At 42.2% G+C, this 22,186-nt stretch overlaps 1 protein-coding gene across 3 annotated transcripts in view; it reads right to left on the reverse strand.

The window, feature by feature from the left end:
* Positions 1-5,415: 5,415 nt before the first annotated feature.
* g2e3 (G2/M-phase specific E3 ubiquitin protein ligase) overlaps positions 5,416-22,186 on the reverse strand; it is a 21,949-nt gene continuing 5,178 nt past the window's right edge. For 2 of the 3 annotated variants that reach the window (XM_021573994.2, XM_036954683.1), the window contains 10 exons: positions 21,864-22,032; positions 21,497-21,603; positions 21,196-21,312; positions 18,885-19,009; positions 18,622-18,733; positions 17,958-18,259; positions 16,710-16,891; positions 15,619-15,791; positions 6,791-7,002; positions 5,416-6,612 (listed from right to left, as the gene is read on the reverse strand). In XM_021573994.2, the coding sequence (XP_021429669.2) occupies positions 6,365-6,612; positions 6,791-7,002; positions 15,619-15,791; positions 16,710-16,891; positions 17,958-18,259; positions 18,622-18,733; positions 18,885-19,009; positions 21,196-21,312; positions 21,497-21,603; positions 21,864-22,032 (1,747 nt within the window). In that variant the 3' untranslated portion in view covers positions 5,416-6,364. The remainder of the gene's footprint in view (positions 6,613-6,790; positions 7,003-15,618; positions 15,792-16,709; positions 16,892-17,957; positions 18,260-18,621; positions 18,734-18,884; positions 19,010-21,195; positions 21,313-21,496; positions 21,604-21,863; positions 22,033-22,186) is intronic. The other variant, XM_021573996.2, reaches the window with a different exon arrangement.

Below are 22,186 nucleotides of genomic sequence, written 5' to 3' on the forward strand. Positions count from 1 at the left end.
TGTGGCCAGAGTGAACCGAGGTAAAGACAGTTTCAGGTTGGATATTCGCCTGAAGTTTTCCTTACGTTCACCAACAGCAGTTAGGGACCGTCAACATAGTGATAAGTCACATTTTTCAAATTTCAATAGCTCTTTAACCATTACTCCAAACACTTTCAAAACTGGTTGTAGCTAACCCGATGGCATAGACGCACATTGCACACCCTTTAGTTTGTCCATTTTTATTTCACATGGTTTTCCATTCATTTTTCAAAATGTAGATTTTCAATAGCTCCTTGGTCATGTGAACTAGTGACTTCAAACAAGGTTCAGAATGTACACTCAGTGGGCCTACACATTGCACACCCTTTAGTTTGTCCATTTTCATCTCACAAGATTTTAAAATAATTTTTCAAAATGTAGAATTTCAATAGCTCCTTGGTCATGTGACCTAATGTCCTCTGACTACCCTTCTATATTGCACACTCTTGTTTGTGTACTGTAAAATCACGCGGTGTAACATACATTTTTCATAGTTTCAAATTTGCAATAGCTCATTGGTCATGTAAATTACACATCTAAGAAGCATGCAGTGGATATACACCCATATTGCATAACCTCTAGTCATGTATCTTCTATATTGTTGTAAATTATTATTAGTTTGACAATTAGGGGGTTCAGTCCATTTTGCAAAATTCATGTAAAACCATGTGAGATGAAAATGGACAAACTAAAGGGTGTGCAATATGTAGGCCCACTCATTGGACATTCTGAACCTTGTTTGAAGTCACTAGGTCACACGACCTTGGAGCTATTGAAACTTTACATTTGGAAAAATTCATGTAAAATCTTGTGAGATTAAAATTGACACTAAAGGGTCTGCAATATAGAAGAGTAGTCAGTGGACATTCTGAACCTTGTTTGAAGTAAGTATGTCACATGACCAAGGAGCTATTGAAATTTAAATGTAAAAAAAGTTTATACTTTGTTCTCGCTCCCTAACTAATTCACCTAGGAATACAAGACACTGCTCACATTTCCACATGTTTATTAGCTTTTGAAAGCAGATTAATGTCTAAATCGTGAAAATAAGACCTGCGCAATGTTGTGCGCAATTTTTCCAACATCATGACACTTATTTGGAGTCTGTGGCTCAAGTGGTTTGAAAGCTATTGAGGTTTGAAAGCGCGAATATCCATCGAATCGAACTTGAAACTGTCTTTACCTTGGTGCAGAGTGAAACGTCTGGGCCGGACTCAATGTGGGCTGAGTCAAACTCGTTTAACCCGAACCTCTCAAGGTCACCCAAATTGAGGTAAATGTCGAAGGTATTAACGAAAGCGAATCTTAATCTAACCTACATGGATAAAAATAGAAACCATGGAAGTGAGACTGTCATTATGCATAATGTACTATGTAATATTCATGTTATACCAGTGCGGTGGTATAATTTTATATGACCAACTTCCGCGCAGATGTTAGCATAGCGTTAATTAGCACCCAATTGCACGTGAGTTAGCTAATTGCTCACAATGAGGAAATCTTATTTGGGCAAATTTGCCTACTTGAGCAGTAAGCCTAGGTTTACATGTACAGTTATGTAATCGATTTGGTCGTTGTTTTTTCTGTGTTCAATGTATGCCTTGTTGTGTTTGGCTGGCTCTAAATGTGTATCGTTGATGCCATTCCCTTAGTTACACACAGGGAGTCTACACATAGTATACAAACTCAGCAAAAAAATACATGTCCTCTCACTGTCAACTGCGTTTATTTTCAGCAAACTTAACGTGTAAATATTTGTAGGAACATAACAAGATTCAACAATTGACACAAACTGAACAAGTTCCACATACATGTGACAAACATAAATTGAATAATGTGTCCCTGAACAAAGGGAGGGGGTCAAAAGTAACTGTTAGTATCTGGTGTGGCCACCAGCTGCATTAAGTACTGCGGTGCCTCTCCTCCTCATGGACTGAACCAGATTTGCCAGTTCTTGCTGTGAGATGTTACCCCACTCTTCCACCAAGGCACCTGCAAGTTCCGGACATTTCTGGGAGGAATGGCCCTAGCCCTCACCCTCCGATCCAACAGGTCCCAGACATGCTCAATGGGATTGAGATTCGGGCTCTTCACTGGCCATGGCAGAACACTGACATTCCTGTCTTGCAGGAAATCACGCACAGAACGAGCAGTATGGCTGGTGGCATTGTCATGCTGGAGGGTCATGTCAGGATGAGCCTGCAGGAAGGGTACCACATTAGCGAGGAGGATGTCTTCCCTGTAACGCACAGCGTTGAGATTTCCTGCAATGATGACAAGCTCTGTCCGATGATGCAGTGACACACCGCTCCAGACCATGACGGACCCTCCACCTCCAAATCGATCCCGCTCCAGAGTACAGGCCTAAGTGTAACGCTCATTCCTTCGGCGATAAACGCAAATCCGACCATCACCCCTGGTGAGACAAAACTGTGACACCTTCAATGAAGAGCACTTTTTGCCAGTCCTGTCTGGTCCAGCGACATTGGGTTTGTGCCCAAAGGTGACGTTGTTGTCGGTGATGTCTGGTGAAGACCTGCCTTACAACAGTCCTACAAGCCCTCAGTCCAGCCTCTCTCAGCCTATTGCGGACAGTCTGAGCACTGATGGAGCGATTGTGCGTTCCTGGTGTAACTCAGGCAGTTGTTGTTGCCATCCTGTACCTGTCCCGCAGGTGCGATGTTCGGATGTACCGATCCTGTGCAGGTGTTACACGTGGTCTACCACTGTGAGGACGATCAGCTGTCCGTCCTGTCTCCCTGTAGCTCTGCCTTAGGCGTCTCACAGTACGGACGTTGCAATTATTGCCCTGGCCACATCTGCTGTCCTCATGTCTCCTTGCAGCATTCCTAAGGTAGTTCACGCAGGGACTCTGGGCATCTTTCTTTTGGTGTTTTCTTTTGGTGAGTCAGTAGAAAGGCCTCTTTAGTGTCCTACGTTTTCATAACTGTGACCTTAATTGCCTACCGTCTGTAAGCTGTTAGTGTCTTAATGACCGTTCCACAGGTGCATGTTCATTAATTGTTTATGGTTCATTGAACAAGCATGGGAAACAGTGTATAAACCCTTTACAATGAAGATCTGTGAAGTTATTTGGATTTTTATGAATTCTTTGAAAGACCGGGTCCTGAAAAAGTCATTGTAACTTGTCCACACTGCAAACTGAAGTTAAATAAGAAAAACCTCAAAACACATTTATGAAGAAAGCATACACATTGCTTTGAAATGGTGTCCAAGGAAAGGTTTTTGGCATGTGAGTGCATTGATGTGAGAAATGGTGTGTTTGAAGTCAAATACATTTTCTGGTCCAGAAACACCCATATATTTTGTGAAAAATACTTGGGCTAATTTAGTTCCAACTGTGTTCAAACTGTTATGCATGCTGGAGTATTAAAAGCTGTTGAATTGTACTTTTTCTTTACTTTCACAGAAACATTGCTCGGATCTTGTCCCCTGGACCTTGGACTTTTGGTGTGGATGATCAGGTTAGATATTCCTTTAAATTATTCCACTGAAGTGTACCATTTGATTGTCATTCCTTTATTGAAAATTGTACCTTGTTCACACCACAGGGCCTACCAAAGCAAGGTTTCTCAAACAACTGTGGGGTGTTTGTTTTGATGGTAAGATGCTGGCTATTCAGTATATTATATAAGTCATATTTTCTGTTATAACACATGAAAAGTTATTATTTCTGTGCTTGCAGCTTGCAAAGCACATTATTGTTATTGCTCATACTTTTTCTTGTTTATTATTTCTGGGACCTATTTCCTACAGTTTTTACACTACATAAAACAATTCATACCTCAAACTCCTGCAGAGCTTGATGCTGATGTGTCTTCTACATTCTGAAATATATTCCTGGAAGAGGGGGGGGGCTGGTATTATGATTTACTATTATTGTTATCATAGCTATCAAACTTAACCTACTCCTTCTTAACTTACAGTACACTCTGTACATTGCAATGGAAGCACAGGTATGTATAAATTATGAGATGCTCATCACTAGTGGATGTTTTTTTGGGATACTCATCTGATTGTGATTTTCTTTTTCAAAGGAAACATGCAGAAAATTAGGCGACGGTGGTGCCTTGTTCTCCTGCAGAACTTTCCCATGCAGTAAGTCTGGAACATAAAAAATATATAATTTGCATCCTTAAAATCACTTGTTTAGCCAGACTGACTTGAATATATGTTCATATTGAGTGGATGTCATTTACTCACTAAGGTCTGAAGAGGTTGAAAGATTGAAAAAGGCGGCGAAAACAAAATGCACTACAGGTAGGTGTCATAGGATGAGTGGTAGTTATAAACCAATGTTTAAAGACTTAACCCCCCTCCAATACATTTCAGGAATATGTAGAAGTTGTCCCCCTCCCCCCCAAGAAAACTCTGCATGTCACCTCAGCATCCAGCTCTGCAGGATCAGGTACGTTATAGGCTATTAGCTAAAGTAAGGTGCATTCTTGTACACACATCCTTAGAGGTTCTCTTACATTACTTAATGACCACAATCTGTTTTCTTTCTAAACGATACTGAAAACAAAATGCATGGTGAACTGGGTATACAGTCTACTGTGTATAATGCTGAAGGCTTGATGCATGGCAAGATATAATAGTTGTGATGACTTGTTGAGTAGTTCTACATATCACTGAAAACCCAATTAGTAATAGTGGCATTGTGAAAGTGGGGTGTAGTTTGACTTGATCACCCAATGAGGCACTACTCTTAATATTTATTCTTCCTTTTTCTTCAAGGAAGCAGATGTTCTTTTCAGGGACACACTAGAGGCAGCAAGGTGGTGCAAACTCTGTTTTAAAGGCACTGTTTTCCCTCCCTAGTGTAATGGGGATGGACGGGGAAGACCGCATTACCACCCTTAAAGAACTACGGTTGTATGAAGAGGAAAACACTCTCCTCAAGGAACCATTCATGTTACAGAGAGAATTTGAGATGTTCTATGTGGAGGCAGTTGACAATAATTATTGTCTTTGAGGAGCAGTCTCTTTTGAGGAGCAGGATTGAAGCCATTTTTGAGCTGTGGTCAAACCTTGTTTTTGTCTGTGGTGTTAATTGTTTCATGTTGTTCAGTAAAGATGTAGAAGTCACCCGCGTCTCTGATCTCTTTACTGGAGCTGGTATAACTTAATGTACAAAGCACATTCAGCTTGTCAGTATATTCCTGTCTTGCAGGAAATCACGCACAGAACAAGCAGTAGTCTGTCTCCATTCTCATTTGGAAAGTAAATGGCATTAATCAGGATAGGTAGTAACTGTATATATGCTCAATGAAATATAATAAAATGTATCAACACAATTTTAACAGTACATGACAAGTCTTTTCACAGCAACCCTATCAGTAGAGTGTATCAAATATAGCATGAAACAAAGAGTTAACACATCTGCTGGTACCACTTTAATATTTCTTACAATCTTCAAAAATGACATACGTTTGTATTCAACGTGTGTGACTGTCAAACCTCAGATGAAAAAAAATAAAAGTGGGTGGGGTCAAACGTTTGACTGCCCACATTGAGCCTGGCCCTGAATTGCACACTGCAATCGGGTGCGTTTTGGAGGACGCACGGCTCTCGACCTTTGCCTCTCCTGAGTCCGTATGCGATAAGACAAGACTGTAACTACCAATTTGATTCCAATTTTTTTTAAGTCTCCTAAATATCCCCATCTACTGAACCTGTGGGTGTTGCTACCACAACTTTCGATGACGAGTAGCCCCACTTTACTCTTGGATTCTTTGTGTGTGTATATATACACATCACGTCTGCTTGATTCAAATAGGTTTCCAAAACCCTCAACTAGGATAGATGACTGCAAAATGATAAGTGCATATCAGTGGATTCAGCATGCCCTAATACATTCTGAATACTGCTGTGATGGTTGAGATTCTTCCCCTAAGTATATAACATGCAAACATATTATTTGGCATGAGTAAAGTTACAAAAAATATCAAATACAAAGCCAACACAAGAAGCTAAAACAATCACAAAAACATCAACAGTAGCATAATTAACTTTACAGAAAACATTGATACACACTTCAGTATGTACAACATAAAATAAATCTTAAGAATCCCAAATGAAGCAACAAACGTTACCATTCAAACAAATGTAGCACCTACCATGATCCGTCTGAATGATTGAAGTAGTGTAAAATTGTTCCTGAAATTCAACAGCTGATGGAAATACCCTACCCAAATCTTCTATAAAAGTCTCTGAGGTTGAGCCCTTTTAAATTGAAGTCCAAAATCCGAATGAAACACGTCCCTCGAGTTCAGTAATAGTCTGTTAAAGCTGTGTTCATATAGAACAAGACGGTCTGTGATCAAATGGCCTGCATCACTGTGAGCTGGCACACTGCATACTCCATATTCTTCTTAAAGACTTGGTAGGATGGCACCACAGGCAGCACCAGGTGGTTAGAGCTGGGTTGGCTCTTGGGAAAGGCCCCGGCAGGGTCCAGGGGGTTGAGGAAGGATAAGGTGGGGTTGGGGCTGAACCCTATGGCTGGCACCACATCAGCGGATGTGGCATAGATGAGCACGTCCTCTAGCGATGTTGCACATCTGCCAACTGAAACCAGTGAACAGAGACTGGTGAGGATGGGTAATATATGGAGACAGACAGGGACATTCATGTGCTTGTGTTAGTTTTACTGAATATACTTGTAATAGTAGTGTACACTGAATGGCCTTTGAGTGTGTATTTTTAATCATCACATAAATCAATCAGTCATTGGAGGTCAAAGTACCTTCACACTCCACTAGGTAGTGTCTCCAGAAGGTGACCACAGCACTCTCCTTCCCTGTGGTCTCTTCCTGTTCTGAAAACTTAACAGTGAAGAGGGCAGACATGGTCTCAGCAGTCAGCTTGTCAGGAGAGGAACAGAACAGACTAACAAAGGCCCCCGGAAACATCTGGACCTGGTCAAACACACCAAGGGTTTTCAAACCTTCACAGAACCTAAAAACACAAAAAGGTTCAACAAAAATAGTTAAAGGCCAAGTAAAATCCAAATTGTGATCTTCCTGAGTTATATATATATATATGCAGTAAATGAGTTAATCAACCAATAAGAAAGAGTTTCAAACCTCTGCCAATAACTGCTAGTTTTACGTTTTCTACTCCCCACAAGACCAGTACCAGACAGTTCTAGCAAAACTCTTGCTTGAGAAATTGCTCTTTGCTAAGAAGCTATTTTGGTTTATTTTTTACAATTTTAATTGAAAACAAGTAACACTGAACCCAAACCGGCTGCGAGCGTGCGCCATCGTGCATAAATGTATTTGGTCCCCCTACACAAAGCACAATCACGACACGCAGGTTAAAATATCAAAACAAACTCTGAACCAATGACATTCATTTGGGGACAGGTCGAAAAGCATTAAGCATGTATGGTAATATAGCTAGTTAGCTTGCACTTGCTAGCTAATTTGTCATATTTAGCTAGCTTGCTGTTGCTAGCTAATTTGTCCTGGGATATAAACATTGAATTGTTATTTTACCTGAAATGCACAAGGTCCTCTACTCTGACAATTAATCCACACTTAAAACGGCCAACCGAATCGTTTCTAGTCATCTTTCCTCCTTCCAGGCTTTTTCATCTTTGAACTTATAGGGTGATTGGTATCTACACTTTTACCACGACAACCGGCAAAACATTTCGTCTTTCAATCACCCACGTGGGTATAACCAATGAGGAGATGGCATGTGGGTACCTGCTTCTATAAACCAATGAGGAGATGGGAGAGGCAGGACTTGCAGCGCGATTTGCGTCAGAAATAGAAAGGAGTTCAATTTTCGCCCTTGGCATCGCAGATGCTCGTTGGCACGTGCGAGCAGTGTGGGTGCAATAACGGAATAACATGGATTTCTAAACTTATTTTGCGACGCTGGAGCACGCGACGTGTCTGGTCTGGTCAGCATGTAAGGTACTTAATTGTCACCCAGAAATGGCTGCATTGGCCCTTTGACATACAGCTAACAAAAACCAGGCTCACAATGTCTTAAACATAGTTAAAGTGCATTCGGACCCCTTGACTTTTTCCTCAATCTACACACAATACCCCATAAAGACAAAGCGAAAACAGGTTCAGAAATGTTAGCCAATGTATTTAAAATGAAAAACAGAAATACCTTATTTACAAAAGTATTCAGACCCTAAGCTATGAGACTCGAAACTGAGCTCAGGTGCATCCTGCTTCCATTGATCATCCTTGAGGTGTCTCTACAACTTGGAGTCCACCTGTGGTAAATTAAATTGATTGGACATGATTTGGAAAGGCACATACCTGTCTATATAAAAGGTCCCACAGTTGACAGTGCATGTCAGAGAAAAAACCAAGCCACGAGGTCGAAGGAATAGTCTGTAGAACTCTGAGACAGGATTGTGTCGAGGCACAGATCCGGGGAAGGCTACCAACAACTGTCTGCAGCATTGAAGATTCCCAAGAACACAGTGGCCACCATCACTCTTAAAATGGAAGAAGTTTGGAACCACCAAGACTCTTCCTAGAGTTGACCGCCTGGCCAAACTGAGCAATCAGGGGAGAAGGGCCTTGGTCAGGGAGGTGACCAAGAACCCGATGGTCACTCTGACTGCGTTCCAACGTTCCTCTGTGGAGATAGGAGAACCTTCCAGAAGGACAATCATCTCTGCAGCACTCCATCAATCAGACCTTTATGGTAGAGTGGCCAGACGGAATCCACATGACAGCCAGCTTGGAGTTGGCCAAAAGGCACCCAAAGGACTCTCAGACCATGAGAAACAAGATTCTCTGGTCTGATTAAACCCAGATCAAACTCTTTGGCCTGAATGCCAAGTGTCACGTCTGGAGGAAACCTGGCACCATCCCTACGGTGAACCATGATGGTGGCAGCATCATACTGTGGGGATGTTTTTCAGCGGCAGGGACTGGGAGACTAGTCAGGATCAAGGCAAAGATGAACGGAGCAAAGTACAGAGAGGTCCTTAATGAAAACCTACTCCAGAGCGCTCAGGACCTCAGACTGGGGCGAAAGTTCCCCTTCCAACAGAACAACAACTAAGCACACAGCCAAGAAAAAGCAGAAGTGGCTTCGAGACAAGTCTCGGAATATCCTTGAGTGGCCCAGCCAGAGCCGACTCGAACCAATCGAACATCTCTGGAGAGACCTGACTGGGGCGAAGGATTCACCGACCAACAGGACAATGATCCTAATCACACAGCCAAGACAACGCAGGAGTGGCTTCGGGACAAGTCGAACATCTCTGGAGTAGAGGTCGACCGATTAATTAGGGACGATTTCAAGTTTTCATAACAATCGGAAATCGGTATTTTTGGGTGCCGATTTTTTTCTACCTTTATTTAACTAGGCAAGTCAGTTAAGAACACGTTCTTATTTTCAATGACGGCCTAGGAACGGTGGGTTAACTGCCTCGTTCAGGGGCAGAACAGCAGATTTTCACCTTGTCAGCTCGGGGGATCCAATCTTGCAACCCTACAGTTAACTAGTCCAACGCAATAACGACCTGCCTCTCTCTCGTTGCACTCCACAAGGAGACTGCCTGTTACGCGAATGCAGTAAGCCAAGGTAAGTTGCTAGCTAGCATTAAACTTATCTCATAAAAAACAATCAATCATAATCACTAGTTAACTACACATGGTTGATGATATTACTAGATATTATCTAGCGTGTTCTGCGTTGCATATAATCTGACTGAGCATACAAGCATCTAAGTATCTAACTGAGCGGTGGTAGGCAGAAGCAGGCGCGTAAACATTCATTCAAACAGCACTTTCGTGCGTTTTGCCAGCAGCTCTTCGTTGTGCGTCAAGCATTGCGCTGTTTATTAATTCAAGCCTATGACTTCAAGCCAACTCCCGAGATGAGGCTGGTGTAACCGAAGTGAAATGGCTAGCTAGTTAGCGCCGCTAATAGCGTTTCAAACGTCACTCGCTCTGAGCCTTCTAGTAGCTGTTCCCCTTGCTATGCATGGGTAACGCTGCTTCGATGGTGGCTGTTGTCGTTGTGTTGCTGGTTCGAGCCCAGGGAGGAGTGAGGAGAGGGACGGAAGCTATACTGTTAAACTGGCAATACTAAAGTGCCTATAAGAACATCCAATAGTCAAAGGTTAATGAAATACAAATGATATAGAGGGAAATAGTCCTATAATTCCTATAATAACTACAACCTAAAACTTCTTACCTGGGAATATTGAAGACTCATGTTAAAAGGAACCACCAGCTTTCATATGTTCTCATGTTCTGAGCAAGGAACTGAAACGTCAGCTTTCTTACATAGCACATATTGCACTTTTACTTTCTTCTCCAACACTTTGTTTTTGCATTATTTAAACCAAATTGAACATGTTTCATTATTTACTTGAGGCTAAATTGATTTTATTGATGTATTATATTAAGTTAAAATAAGTGTTCATTCAGTATTGTTGTAATTGTCATTATTACAAATAAAACATTGGCCGATTTAAATCGGTATCGGCTTTTTTGGCCCTCCAATAATCGGTATCGGCATTGAAAAATCATAATCGGTCGACCTCTACTCTGGAGAGACCTGAAAACAGCTGTGCAGCATCACTCCCCATCCAATCTGACAGAGCTTGAGAAGATATGCAGAGAATGGGAGAAACTCCCCAAATACAGGTGTGCCAAGCATGCAGCGTCATACCCAAGACGACTCGAGGCTGTAATCACTGCCAGAGGTCCTTCAACAAAGTACTGAGTAAAGGGTCTGAATACTAATGTAAAAGTGCATTTATTCAAAACCTGTTTTTCCTTTGATATTGTGTGTAGATTGATGAGGGAATTATTATGTTTTAAATCCATTTTAGAATAAGGCTGTAACGTAACAAAATATGGAAAACGTCAAAGGGTCTGAATCCTTTCCAAATTTTTATTTATCTGTTATTTTACCAGGTAAGTTGACCGAGAACACATTCTCATTTGCAGCAACGACCTGGGGAATAGTTACCGGGGAGAGGAGGGGGATGAATGAGCCAATTGTAAACTGGGGATTATTAGGTGACCGTGATGGTTTAAGGGTCAAATTGGGAATTTAGCCAGGACACTGGGGTTAACACCCCTACTCTTACAATAAGTGCCATGGGATCTTTAATGACCTCAGAGAGTCAGGACACCCGTTTAACGTCCCATCCAAAAGACAGCACCCTACACAGGGCAATGTCCCCAATCACTGCCCTGGGGCATTGGGATATTTTTTTCGACCAGAGGAAAGAGTGCCTCCTACTGGCCCTCCAACACCACTTCCAGCAGCATCTGGTCTCCCATCCAGGGACTGACCAGGACCAACCCTGCTTAGCTTCAGAAGCAAGCCAGCAGTGGTATGCAGGGTGGTATGTTGCTGTATAGTAGAATTCTAACAGTTTAAAATAGTCTACGTGTACGTACTGAATATACTGTACCAGTCAAAATTTTACACACCTACTCATTCAAGGTTTTTTCTTTATTTTTACTATTTTCTACATTGTAGAATAATAACGAACACATCAAAACTATGAAATTACACATGTAGTAACCAAAAAAATATTAAACAAATCTAAACATAGTTTATATTTTAGAGTCTTCAAAGTAGCCACCCTTTGCCTTGATGACAGCTCTGCACACTCTTGGCATTCTTTCAACCAGCTTCACATGGAATGCTTTTCCTACAGTCTTGAATGATTTCCCACATATGCTGAGCATTTGTTGGCTGCTTTTCCTTCACTCTGCGGTCCAACTCATCCCAAACCATCTCAATTGGGTTGAGGTCGGGTGATTGGAGGCCAGGTCATCTGATGCAGCACTTCATCACTCTCCTTCTTGGTCAAATAGCCCTTACACAGCCTGGAGGTGTGTTGGGTCACATTTGAAATCTTTTAAATGGGTTTGGAAGAACAGGGAAAGAAAGGGGAAAGAAAATACTTAATAGGGCTGACTGACCTATGATCTCTGTTCTGACTTTCTGGTGAGGCCCGATCACCTTCACTAGAAACACTGAAGACATTGGGTGAGATTTACAGTTGAAGTCGGAAGTTTACATACACTTAGGTTGGAGTCATTAAAACTCGTTTTTCAACCACTCCACAAATTTCTTGTTAACAAACTATAGTTTTGGCAAGTCGGTTTGGACTTCTACTTTGTGCATGACACAAGTCATTTTTCCAACAATTGTTTACAGACAGATTATTTCACAATTCCAGTGGGTCAGAAGTTTACATACACTAAGTTGACAGTGCCTTTAAACAGCTTGGAAAATTCCAGAAAATTATGTAATGGCTTTAGAAGCCTCTGATAGGCTAATTGACATCATTTGAGTCAACTGGAGGTGTACCAGTGGATGTATTGCAAGGCCAACCTTTAAACTCAATGCTACCAAATACTAATTGAGTGCATGTAAACTTCTGACCCACTGGGAATGTGATGAAAGAAATAAAAGCTGAAATAAATCATTCTCTCTACTATTATTATTATAACATTTCACATTCTTAAAATTAAGTGGTGAACTGACCTAAAACAGGGAATTTTTACTAGAATTAAATGTTGGGAATTGTGAAAAACTGAGTTGAAATCTATTTGGCTAAGTTGGATGTAAACTTCCGACTTCAACTGTAAATGGGCATTGTAAACACTCATAATTACGAATAAGTTTATAATTAGTGTAATTTGGAACACGAGAAGGAGGGAGAGAACGCTGCCCTGAATGAGGGACACCTCTCTCTAGTCTATTTTACCATTACCTTATGGCAGTGGTTCCCAAACTTTTTATAGTCCCTTACCCCTTCAAACATTCAACCTCCAGCTGCGTACCCTTTCACCAGGGTCAGTGCGCTCTCAAATGTTTGCTTTTTTGCCATCATTGTAAACGTGCCACACACACACTCCACGATACATTTATTTAACAAGAATGAGTGTGAGTTTTTGTTACAACCCGGCTCGTGGGAAGTGACAAAGAGCTCTTATAGGACAAGGGCACAAATAATAATAATCAATCATTTTGCTCTTTATTTAACCATCTTATATATGAAACCTTATTTGTTCATTGGAAATTGTGAACTCACCACAGGTTATTAATGAGAAGGGTGTGCTTGAAAGGATGCACATAACTCTGCAATGTTGGGTTGTATTGGAGAGTCTCAGTCTTACATTTTGTTTCCATGCACAGTCTATCGCTGTATTTAGTTTTCATGCTAGTGAGGGCCGAGAATTCACTCTCACATAGGTATGTGGTTGCAAAGGGCATCAGTGTCTTAACAGAGCGATTTGCCAAGGCAGGATACTCTGAGCGCAGCCCAAATTTTTACAGAACCGTTTGTTGCAATTTCAATGAGGCTGTCTTGTTCAGATATTGGTAAGTGGACTGGAGGCAGGGCATGGAAGGGATAACGAATCCAGTTGTTTGTGTCATCCGTTTCGGGAAAGTACCTGTGTAATTGCGCACCCAACTCACTCAGGTGCTTCGCTATATCACATTTGACATTGTCCGTAAGCGTGAGTTCATTTACATACAAAAAATCATACTATGATGGAAAGACCTGTGTTGTCCTTGTTAATGCAGACAGAGAAGAGCTCCTACTTCTTAAAGCATAGCCTCAATTTTGTCCCGCACATTGAATATAGTTGCAGAGAGTCCCTGTAATCCTAGATTCAGATCATTCAGGCGAGACAAAACATCACCCAGATAGGCCAGTCGTGTGAGAAACTCGTCATCATGCAAGCGGTCAGGCAACTGAAAATTATAGTCAGTAAAGAAAACTTTAAACTCATCTCTCAATTTAAAAAAAAACATGTCAATACTTTGCCCCTTGATAACCAGCGCACTTCTTTATGTTGTAAAAGCGTTACATGGTCGTTGCTCATATCATTGCATAGTGCAGAAAATACACAAGAATTCAGGGGCCTTGCTTGAACAAAGTTAACCATTTTCACTGTAGCGTCCAAAACGTATTTCAAGCTGTCAGGCATTCCCTCGGCAGCAAGAGCCTCTCGGTGGATGCTGCAGTGTACCCAAGTGGCGTCGGGAGCAACTGCTTGCACGCGCGTTACCACTCCACTATGCCTCCCTGTCATGGCTTTTGCGCCATCAGTACAGATACCAACACATCTTGACCACCAAAGTACATTTGATGTCACAAAGCTGTCTAGTACTTGAAAAATATTATCTCCTGTTGTTCTGGTTTCCAGTGGTTTGCAGAAGAGGACGTCTTCCTTAATTGACCCCCCACAAACATAACGGACATATACCAGGAGCTGTGCCAGGCCCGCCACATCTGTTGACTCATCCAGCTGCTACGCATAGAATTCACTGGCTTGTATGCGAAGCAGTGATTGTTTCAAAACATCTCCCGCCATGTCGCTGATGCATTGAGAAACAGTGTTGTTTGAGGAAGACATTGTCTGTATAGTTTTTTGGGCCTTTTCCCCCAGCATTGTCCCAGCCATATCCACAGCAGCAAGAAGAATTAAGTCCTCCACAATAGCATGGGGCTTGCCTGTCCTAGCCACTTGGTAGCTCACCATATAAGACGCTTCTAGCCCCTTCTTATTAATGGTATCTGTTGCTTTTATACATCTTACTAATCGAAAGTCATTTTAATTCTCGCTCAAAAAACTCCCGTGGCTGATTTTCCAAATTGGCACGTTTTGTTTCTAAATGTCTGCGCAAGAGTGAAGGTTTCATCGAGTTGTGAGATTGTTATATGTGCAAAAGTACATATAACATTCTGTGGCTGAGGAAAGGCACTACTCCCAATATAAGTGAACCCCAAATCAATGTAGTTCTCATGATATTTGCGCCTCTTCGATGGTCCAACGTCCCTATCTGTTGTTCGGTGCTTTCCCAGGTAAGGGGGCAGTAGCTCTTCGGCTGCATCAGATTCACAACTGTCAGTGTCCATGCTAGCTAGAATAACAACAAATGTAGAATTTTTCACAGGAGTGATGGTTGCTGATAATGGGCATCTGTATGCCGATGTAGATATTCCATAAAAAAAATAAGCTGTTTCGAGCTACAATAGTCATTTACAACATTAACAATGTCTGCACTGTATTTCTGATCAATTTTATATTATTGTAATGGACAAAAAAAGTGCTTTTCTTTCAAAAACAAGGACATCTCTAAGTGACCCTAAACTTTTGAATGGTAGTGTACGTAAATGCCAACAAAATAACTTTTTGGTCAGTGTGGTGTGTGTGTGTGTAACCTTTATTTAACTAGGCAAGTCAGTTAAGAACAAATTCTTATTTACAATGACGGCCTACCCCGGCCAACGCTGGGACAATTGTGCGCCGCCCTATGGGACTCCAAATTACGGTCGGATGTGATACAGCCTGGATTCAAACCAGGGACTGTAGTGACGCCTCTTGCCCTGAGATGCAGTGCCTTAGACCGCTGCGTCCATGTGTGTGTGTTAACTATTTAACTGTACTATAATGATTAAAAGGCCGCAATTCTTTTTTATATCGGTATCGTTTTTTTGCCAAGGAAAATATTGGATATCGGTATCAGCCAGAAATGTTATATCGGTGCATCACTAGGTGAAACGGTCAAAAAGGTACTCGTAAAAACATTGACATTACGAACCTTTGGAAGGGTAACTGCAGTCTTGTGATTAGGTGGAAGCTCACAATATCTTCAACAAGTGTGTCTTTGTCAGAAAGGCTGTCAACTGGTCTCATGCACCCAGCCACTTCCAGGTATTCTGAAGCTGACTGCATTGCCTCTCTCAATTCCTCCAAGGATCTAGATTCCTGAATCTGAAGAAAAAGAGTTGGCAAATGAGTTAAAGCCTTTTCAGTGTTTCCCCTAGGATGTCTTTCTTTCTGTGAGAATGACTGTGAGGTCACTTCTGTTGACATTTTTAAAGGACATTCTAAGAAAAATGTATAATATGGCCTGTAAACCAACTGATGCAGCATAGCTGCTTTAAATAAATATGCTGAAGCATGGCGTTGCCCATCTGCATTTACCTCATTGAAAACGCCCAAGACTCAATGCATCAAACGCTACAAATATACATTGTAACTTGTCACGCCAGGGTTTTTTCTGGAACAAAACGGGGCTTAGGTGGTGGGCATGATGGGGGTGTGGTAGTGGCTGTGGCCAATGGCATGGTATCCGACTGAACATTTTAAAGGCCGTCCACAAAACAAAATGTTGCTGTTTTAAAGACAATTTCCTGCAATTCTACACATTTTGCCACAGGGCGGAGAGAAGACTATGGTTTTAAAGCTAGTTTCCTGCCTATGGCATATGTTGCGTTCTTATGCAATCTGAGTGACTCAAACATTATAACAAGATCAATGTCAAACCATGATATTTGGGGAATTTTGTATTCTGCCTGACTGTCTAGTTTTTAATTTGTCGATTATTAGTTCTCAAAGATTATCTTATTTATTAGGTTCATTATGTTTTCATACTTCATATTTGGTTTTAGTCGTTTAAGTTTACACTGAAAATGTTTCATATTTTTTGAGTGGCAATAATTTAGCAATGAATAGGTAGCCATAGGGTGGTCCAGCGGTCATATTCTGCAACAGCGGTATCTTTCCTCCATCTGTCCTATCCAATTAACTATTTTGGGGGGAGAAGTGCGACTGCCCCACATTTAAAAATAATCTATCTAGAATCTATTCAGCATCTAAGAGAAAAAATAGACATGGTAAAAGATGTACCTTCTTGACTTTGTCTGTGAATCCAGTGTTGCCCATGTCCTCCACAGTGAGAGGAGTATCCCTGGGGAAGTTGAACAGCTGCTGGTATAGAGCCCTGGAGAAGAAGCCCAGAGGAGGTCCCCCGTGGATCAGACTCAGGGACAGTAGACACCCTACGTCAAAGTAGACATCCTCCCTCAGAGCTAGGAAAAACATGACATAGAAATGAGACAATACATAGAAGCTGAGAACCTATAGAAACCACATCCCCCGTGCTTGATAACAATGTAACTCCAAAATGTATTGCTGAGAGATTAACCACATTTTCAGTATTTTTTTTGTTTTTAAACAACTAATTGACCAACGTCGGTTCAATATTTTTTTCTCTCTTTTTTTTTGTTGGTGCGAGATCAATGCGCATATGGTACAGTTTCTCTAGAGATAAATCAGATCTGGCCTGAACTGGGCAATGTAGTAGGGAGTTGTAGTTTCCAACAGGCCAATATTCTACATAGTTTAGCGCATAAAACGTGGTAATTAAAAAAACAATGACCATAATCCATTGCGCATCTACTTGTCCGGTCTGTGTTTCTTTTACGCCTGCTACAGAAGAGATGGAAAAATGCACGATCGATATTACAGTAAAACAGACAGATCTTAGTACAGATATTACAGTAACAGACAGATCCTAGCACAGCTTTTACAGTAACACAGACAGAAATTGATTGTGAGGGGATATAGAGAGCAGCTGTTGCTTCGAGAGGTGTCTCCATCTAAAAAATACAAAATCTAAGTGATTGATAGTTGGTATTCAGCAGTCATAAAAGTATGCTTTATTTACTTTGAAGAATTACAAAATAGTGATTTTGTCAAACAGCATAGGCAGCTTTATAGAGATAAGATGACTTGGAATGAAATAATAAAGTCATCAAATACAACAAATGTAAAATACACAGCTGAAATCATTTCTGAAAGTAAAGTGAACCAATGGTCATTAAGTGGCGTGTAGTAATGGGCAGTCACTATCATCATGGGACTTTTATTAATTGTTATATTCTGTGTTGATACAGCATTCAATCCCAATAATCGAAACCAATATCTGTGATTATTTTTTATAACCGAACACAAAAAGCATTCATCGCTCAGCACGACCAAAACATAACTAGGAATGTGAGTTTATGACACCAGACTCAGCAAGGGATGGTGAGTTTATGATAGAGAGCTGGAGCGTGTTGTGTACAGGGGGGCGGGGGGGAGTTATTGACCCACCTTGTGCGTCGAGAGTCAGGTTCTTGGCACCATCGGGACCTTCAAAGATGGTGTTTTGCAGCTGCTGCACCAGGAGGCTGAGGAAGTGTCGGGTGTTGCCAGAGCTGGGAATGTGCTTGCTGCTTGTAAATCTCACCGCCAGGGCATGGGACGGCTTGAAGTCGCTCCTCTTCACTAGCTCCATGGCAGCCTCCAGGACCTTGTTCCCACTCACCACCACTGGCATGGACGGGTGGTGCTGTGATATCTGACTGGCAAGCTCCTGTAGGATCTCTTTAGCAGAGCTTCCCGACAACGATGGCCTACCCATCATTAAAAACAATCTGTTTATCTCCAATATGGCTGATGTGTTCTTAGCACAGCATGTAATGAAAAACTAAACAATTGCTCTGGAAAACATCTGGACTTGGTCTATGTCGCCAATAATAATAATTATTATTATTTGTACGTATTTTGTTTTTATTGATAGATACCGTGAATATGTAGTTATTGAGATATGGAGAGAGGGACATAGAATGGAAAATGGCGCAGTCGGGATTTGAACCCATGCCTCCAGGGACAATGTGTGGTCCAGGGCCGACAGCACTATCAATAGACCAGCCCCTGACTGAAGGGCACCATGGATTTTTGTCTGAAGACAATGCTAGACAATAACGTACAGTACCTTTTACAGACTATGGGTGATTGACGAGGGGTCAGGATAAGACTCCTTTTAGAAGACCTGCTTCTTCTCTGCCCAGCGGGCTGTGGAGAGTCAGTGTGTCTGGGTAGTGAAGCTAAACAAGAAAGAAGACTGATTATAACAGATGTAGAGACTTCATACACACACATAATAAAAATCAGTTCTTCATTCCTATCATAACTGGTCTGGTCATAACTTCACTGTCCAGTTAGACCAAAACAAATACAGTACGGCAAATAGAGCACCTGTTGCATCCACAGCTGCTGCACAGTCCTCACAAGCCCAGTCAGTCTCAGAAGTGTTGAGGGAAGCACACTTTCGGTGTGTACCTCTTGAGCCACAGAGCATGCAACGCAATATTTGAAACCATCTGAAAACCAAAAAGACGTACGAGACAAATCAAATCAAATGTATTTGTCACATACACATGGTTAGCAGATGTTAATGCGAGTGTAGCGAAATGCTTGTGCCTCTAGTTCCGACAATGCAGTAATAACCAACAAGTAATCTAGCTAACAATTCCAAAACTACTACCTTATACACACAAGTGTAAAGGGATAAAGAATATGTACATAAAGATATTTGAATGAGTGATGGTACAGAACGGCATAGGCAAGATGCAGTAGATGGTATCGAGTACAGTATATACATATGAGATGAGTAATGTAGGGTATGTAAACAACAAAATGGCATAGTTTAAAGTGGCTAGTGATACATGTATTACATAAAGATGCAGTAGATGATATAGAGTACAGTATATTCATATACATATGAGATGAGTAATGTAGGGTATGTAAACATTATATTAAGTAGCATTGTTTAAAGTGGCTAGTGATATAGAGCCTTATGGTTGTGGGCGGAGCAGTTGCCGTACCAGGCGGTGATACAGCCCAACGGAATGCTCTCGATTGTGCATCTGTAGAAGTTTCTGAGTGCTTTTGGTGACAAGCCGAATTTCTTCAGCCTCCTGAGGTTGAAGAGGCGCTGCTGCGCCTTCTTTACGACGCTATTTGTGTGGGTGGACCAATTCAGTTTGTCCGTGATGTGTACGCTGAGGAACTTAAAACTTACTACCCTCTCCACTACTGTCCCATCGATGTGGATAGGGGGGTGCTCCCTCTGCTGTTTCCTGAAGTCCTCGATCATCTCCTTTGTTTTGTTGACGTTGAGTGTGAGGTTATTTTCCTGACACCACACTCCAAGGGCCCTCACCTCCTCCCTGTAGGCCGTCTTGTCGTTGTTGGTAATCAAGCCTACCACTGTTGTGTCATCCGCAAACTTCATGATTGAGTTGGAGGCGTGCATGGCCACGCAGTCGTGGGTGAACAGGGCTCAGAACGCACCCTTGTGGGGCCCCAGTGTTGAGGATCAGCGGGGTGGAGATGTTGTTACCTACCCTCACCATCTGGGGGGCGGCCCGTCAGGAAGTCCAGTACCCAGTTGCACAGGGCGGGGTCGAGACCCAGGGTCTCGAGCTTGATGATGAGTTTGGAGGGTACTATGGTGTTAAATGCTGAGCTGTAGTCGATGAACAGCATTCTCACATTGGTATTCCTCTTGTCCAGATGGGTTAGGGCAGTGTGCAGTGTGGTTGAGATTGCATCGTCTGTGGACCTATTTGGGCGGTAAGCAAATTGGAGTGGGTCTAGGGTGTCAGGTAGGGTGGAGGTGATATGGTCCTTGACTAGTCTCTCAAAGCACTTCATGATGACGGAAGTGAGTGCTACGGGGCGGTAGTCGTTTAGCTCAGTTACCTTAGCTTTCTTGGGAACAGGGAATATGGTGGCGCTCTTGAAGCATGTGGGAACTGGGATAAGGATTGATTGAATATGTCCGTAAACAGACCAGCCAGCTGGTCTGCGCATGCTCTGAGGACGCGGCTGGGGACGCCGTCTGGGCCTGCAGCCTTGCGAGGGTTAACACGTTTAAATGTTTTACTCACGTCGGCTGCAGTGAAGGAGAGTCCGCAGGTTTCGGTTGCGGGCCGTGTCAGTGGCACTGTATTGTCCTCAAAGCGGGCAAAAAAGTTATTTAGTCTGCCTGGGAGCAAGACATCCTGGTCCGTGACGGGCTGGTTTTTGTAATCCGTGATTGACTGTAGACCTTGCCACATACCTCTTGTGTCTGAGCCGTTGAATTGTGACTCTACTTTGTCACTATACTGACGCTTAGCTTGATTGATTGCCTTGCGGAGGGAATAGCTACACTGTTTGTATTCGGTCATGTTTCCGGTCACCTTTCCCTGGTTAAAAGCAGTGGTTCGCGCTTTCAGTTTCACGCGAATGCTGCCATCAATCCACGGTTTCTGGTTTGGGAATGTTTTAATCGTTGCTATGGGAACGACATCGCCGACGCACTTTCTAATGAACTCGCTCACCGAATCATCGTATTCGTCAATGTTGTTGTTGGAAGCAATGCGGAACATATTCCAGTCCACGTGACCGAAGCAGTCTTGAAGCGTGGAATCGCGTTCATTAGTCTCAAATTTATTTGAGTAATAAACACATTTTTGCCAGTCAACCATTTCAGCCATACCCACACTACAGTAGAGCTTACCCAGTGCGTGAAGAGTTTGTCCGACCACTGTGGGAGAGACATTTGTTGGCATCACAGTGTTGGTACACCTGCAGTAACTCTCCATAGGCATTTTCTTCCAGCTCCCAGGCTGCATCTCTATGGCACACAGATACAGAATACTTTAGCTAAAACTCATAATGCCACAACACTAATACAATAGAAATTAGACTTCTGCTCTGCTTTCAACACCCCCCCCCCCCCCCCCCCCCAACACATCACACATTCTGTAGACCCTGGAAAAGGCACAGTGATGAATAATGTTCTAGAAGGTGACTAATACCTCTCTGGTATGTGGATTCCCATCCGGAGCATCTCCTGCTGGAACATGTCCTTGTTGTTGCACAGAGTGCATCTGAAGAAGAACATGGCAGCACTGTGAGCCTGGTTCTGGTGGAATAGATAGAAAATAGATAAGAGACTGCATGCAGTCACAATTAACAGTTTTATGAAGCATTCATAAACCCTCTGTATAGGTGCTTCACAAACCATTTATATGCCAATGTAAGGCTAGATAGAGGTTGGAATAAGGGTTATGCCACACTATGTAAAGCCCTGTTACAACACCTTCTATATAGTATGAAGTTGCTTATAAATAATGTGTTCACACATTCACTCAAGAGGGTCACTGCTAGTTTGGATGTCAGTACCTGCACACAGTCTCTGTGAAACCAGCTGCAATGGCAGGCAGGACACTTGAGGACGGAGTAGGAGAGAACGGCCTCTATGGGATCCAGACACACTGAGCAAGACAGGGGCTCACTGACACAGGACGAGACTGGCAGCGACTGGGTGGGACTGTGATCCTTGCAGTAGGAGCTGGGGAAAAACAAGCAGAGGTGCACCAAAGCATTAAACAACGTTTATGTGAGATAAGAGTGCGGATTTCATTCTGATGAAGACCAATAAGATTTAACCATTATTTTTGAATAAAGGATATATTTCTAATCTCAAAAACAAGAATTGAGCAGAA

This window comes from Oncorhynchus mykiss, chromosome 19 (genome assembly GCF_013265735.2).
Source record: "Oncorhynchus mykiss isolate Arlee chromosome 19, USDA_OmykA_1.1, whole genome shotgun sequence".
Taxonomy (NCBI): domain Eukaryota; kingdom Metazoa; phylum Chordata; class Actinopteri; order Salmoniformes; family Salmonidae; genus Oncorhynchus; species Oncorhynchus mykiss.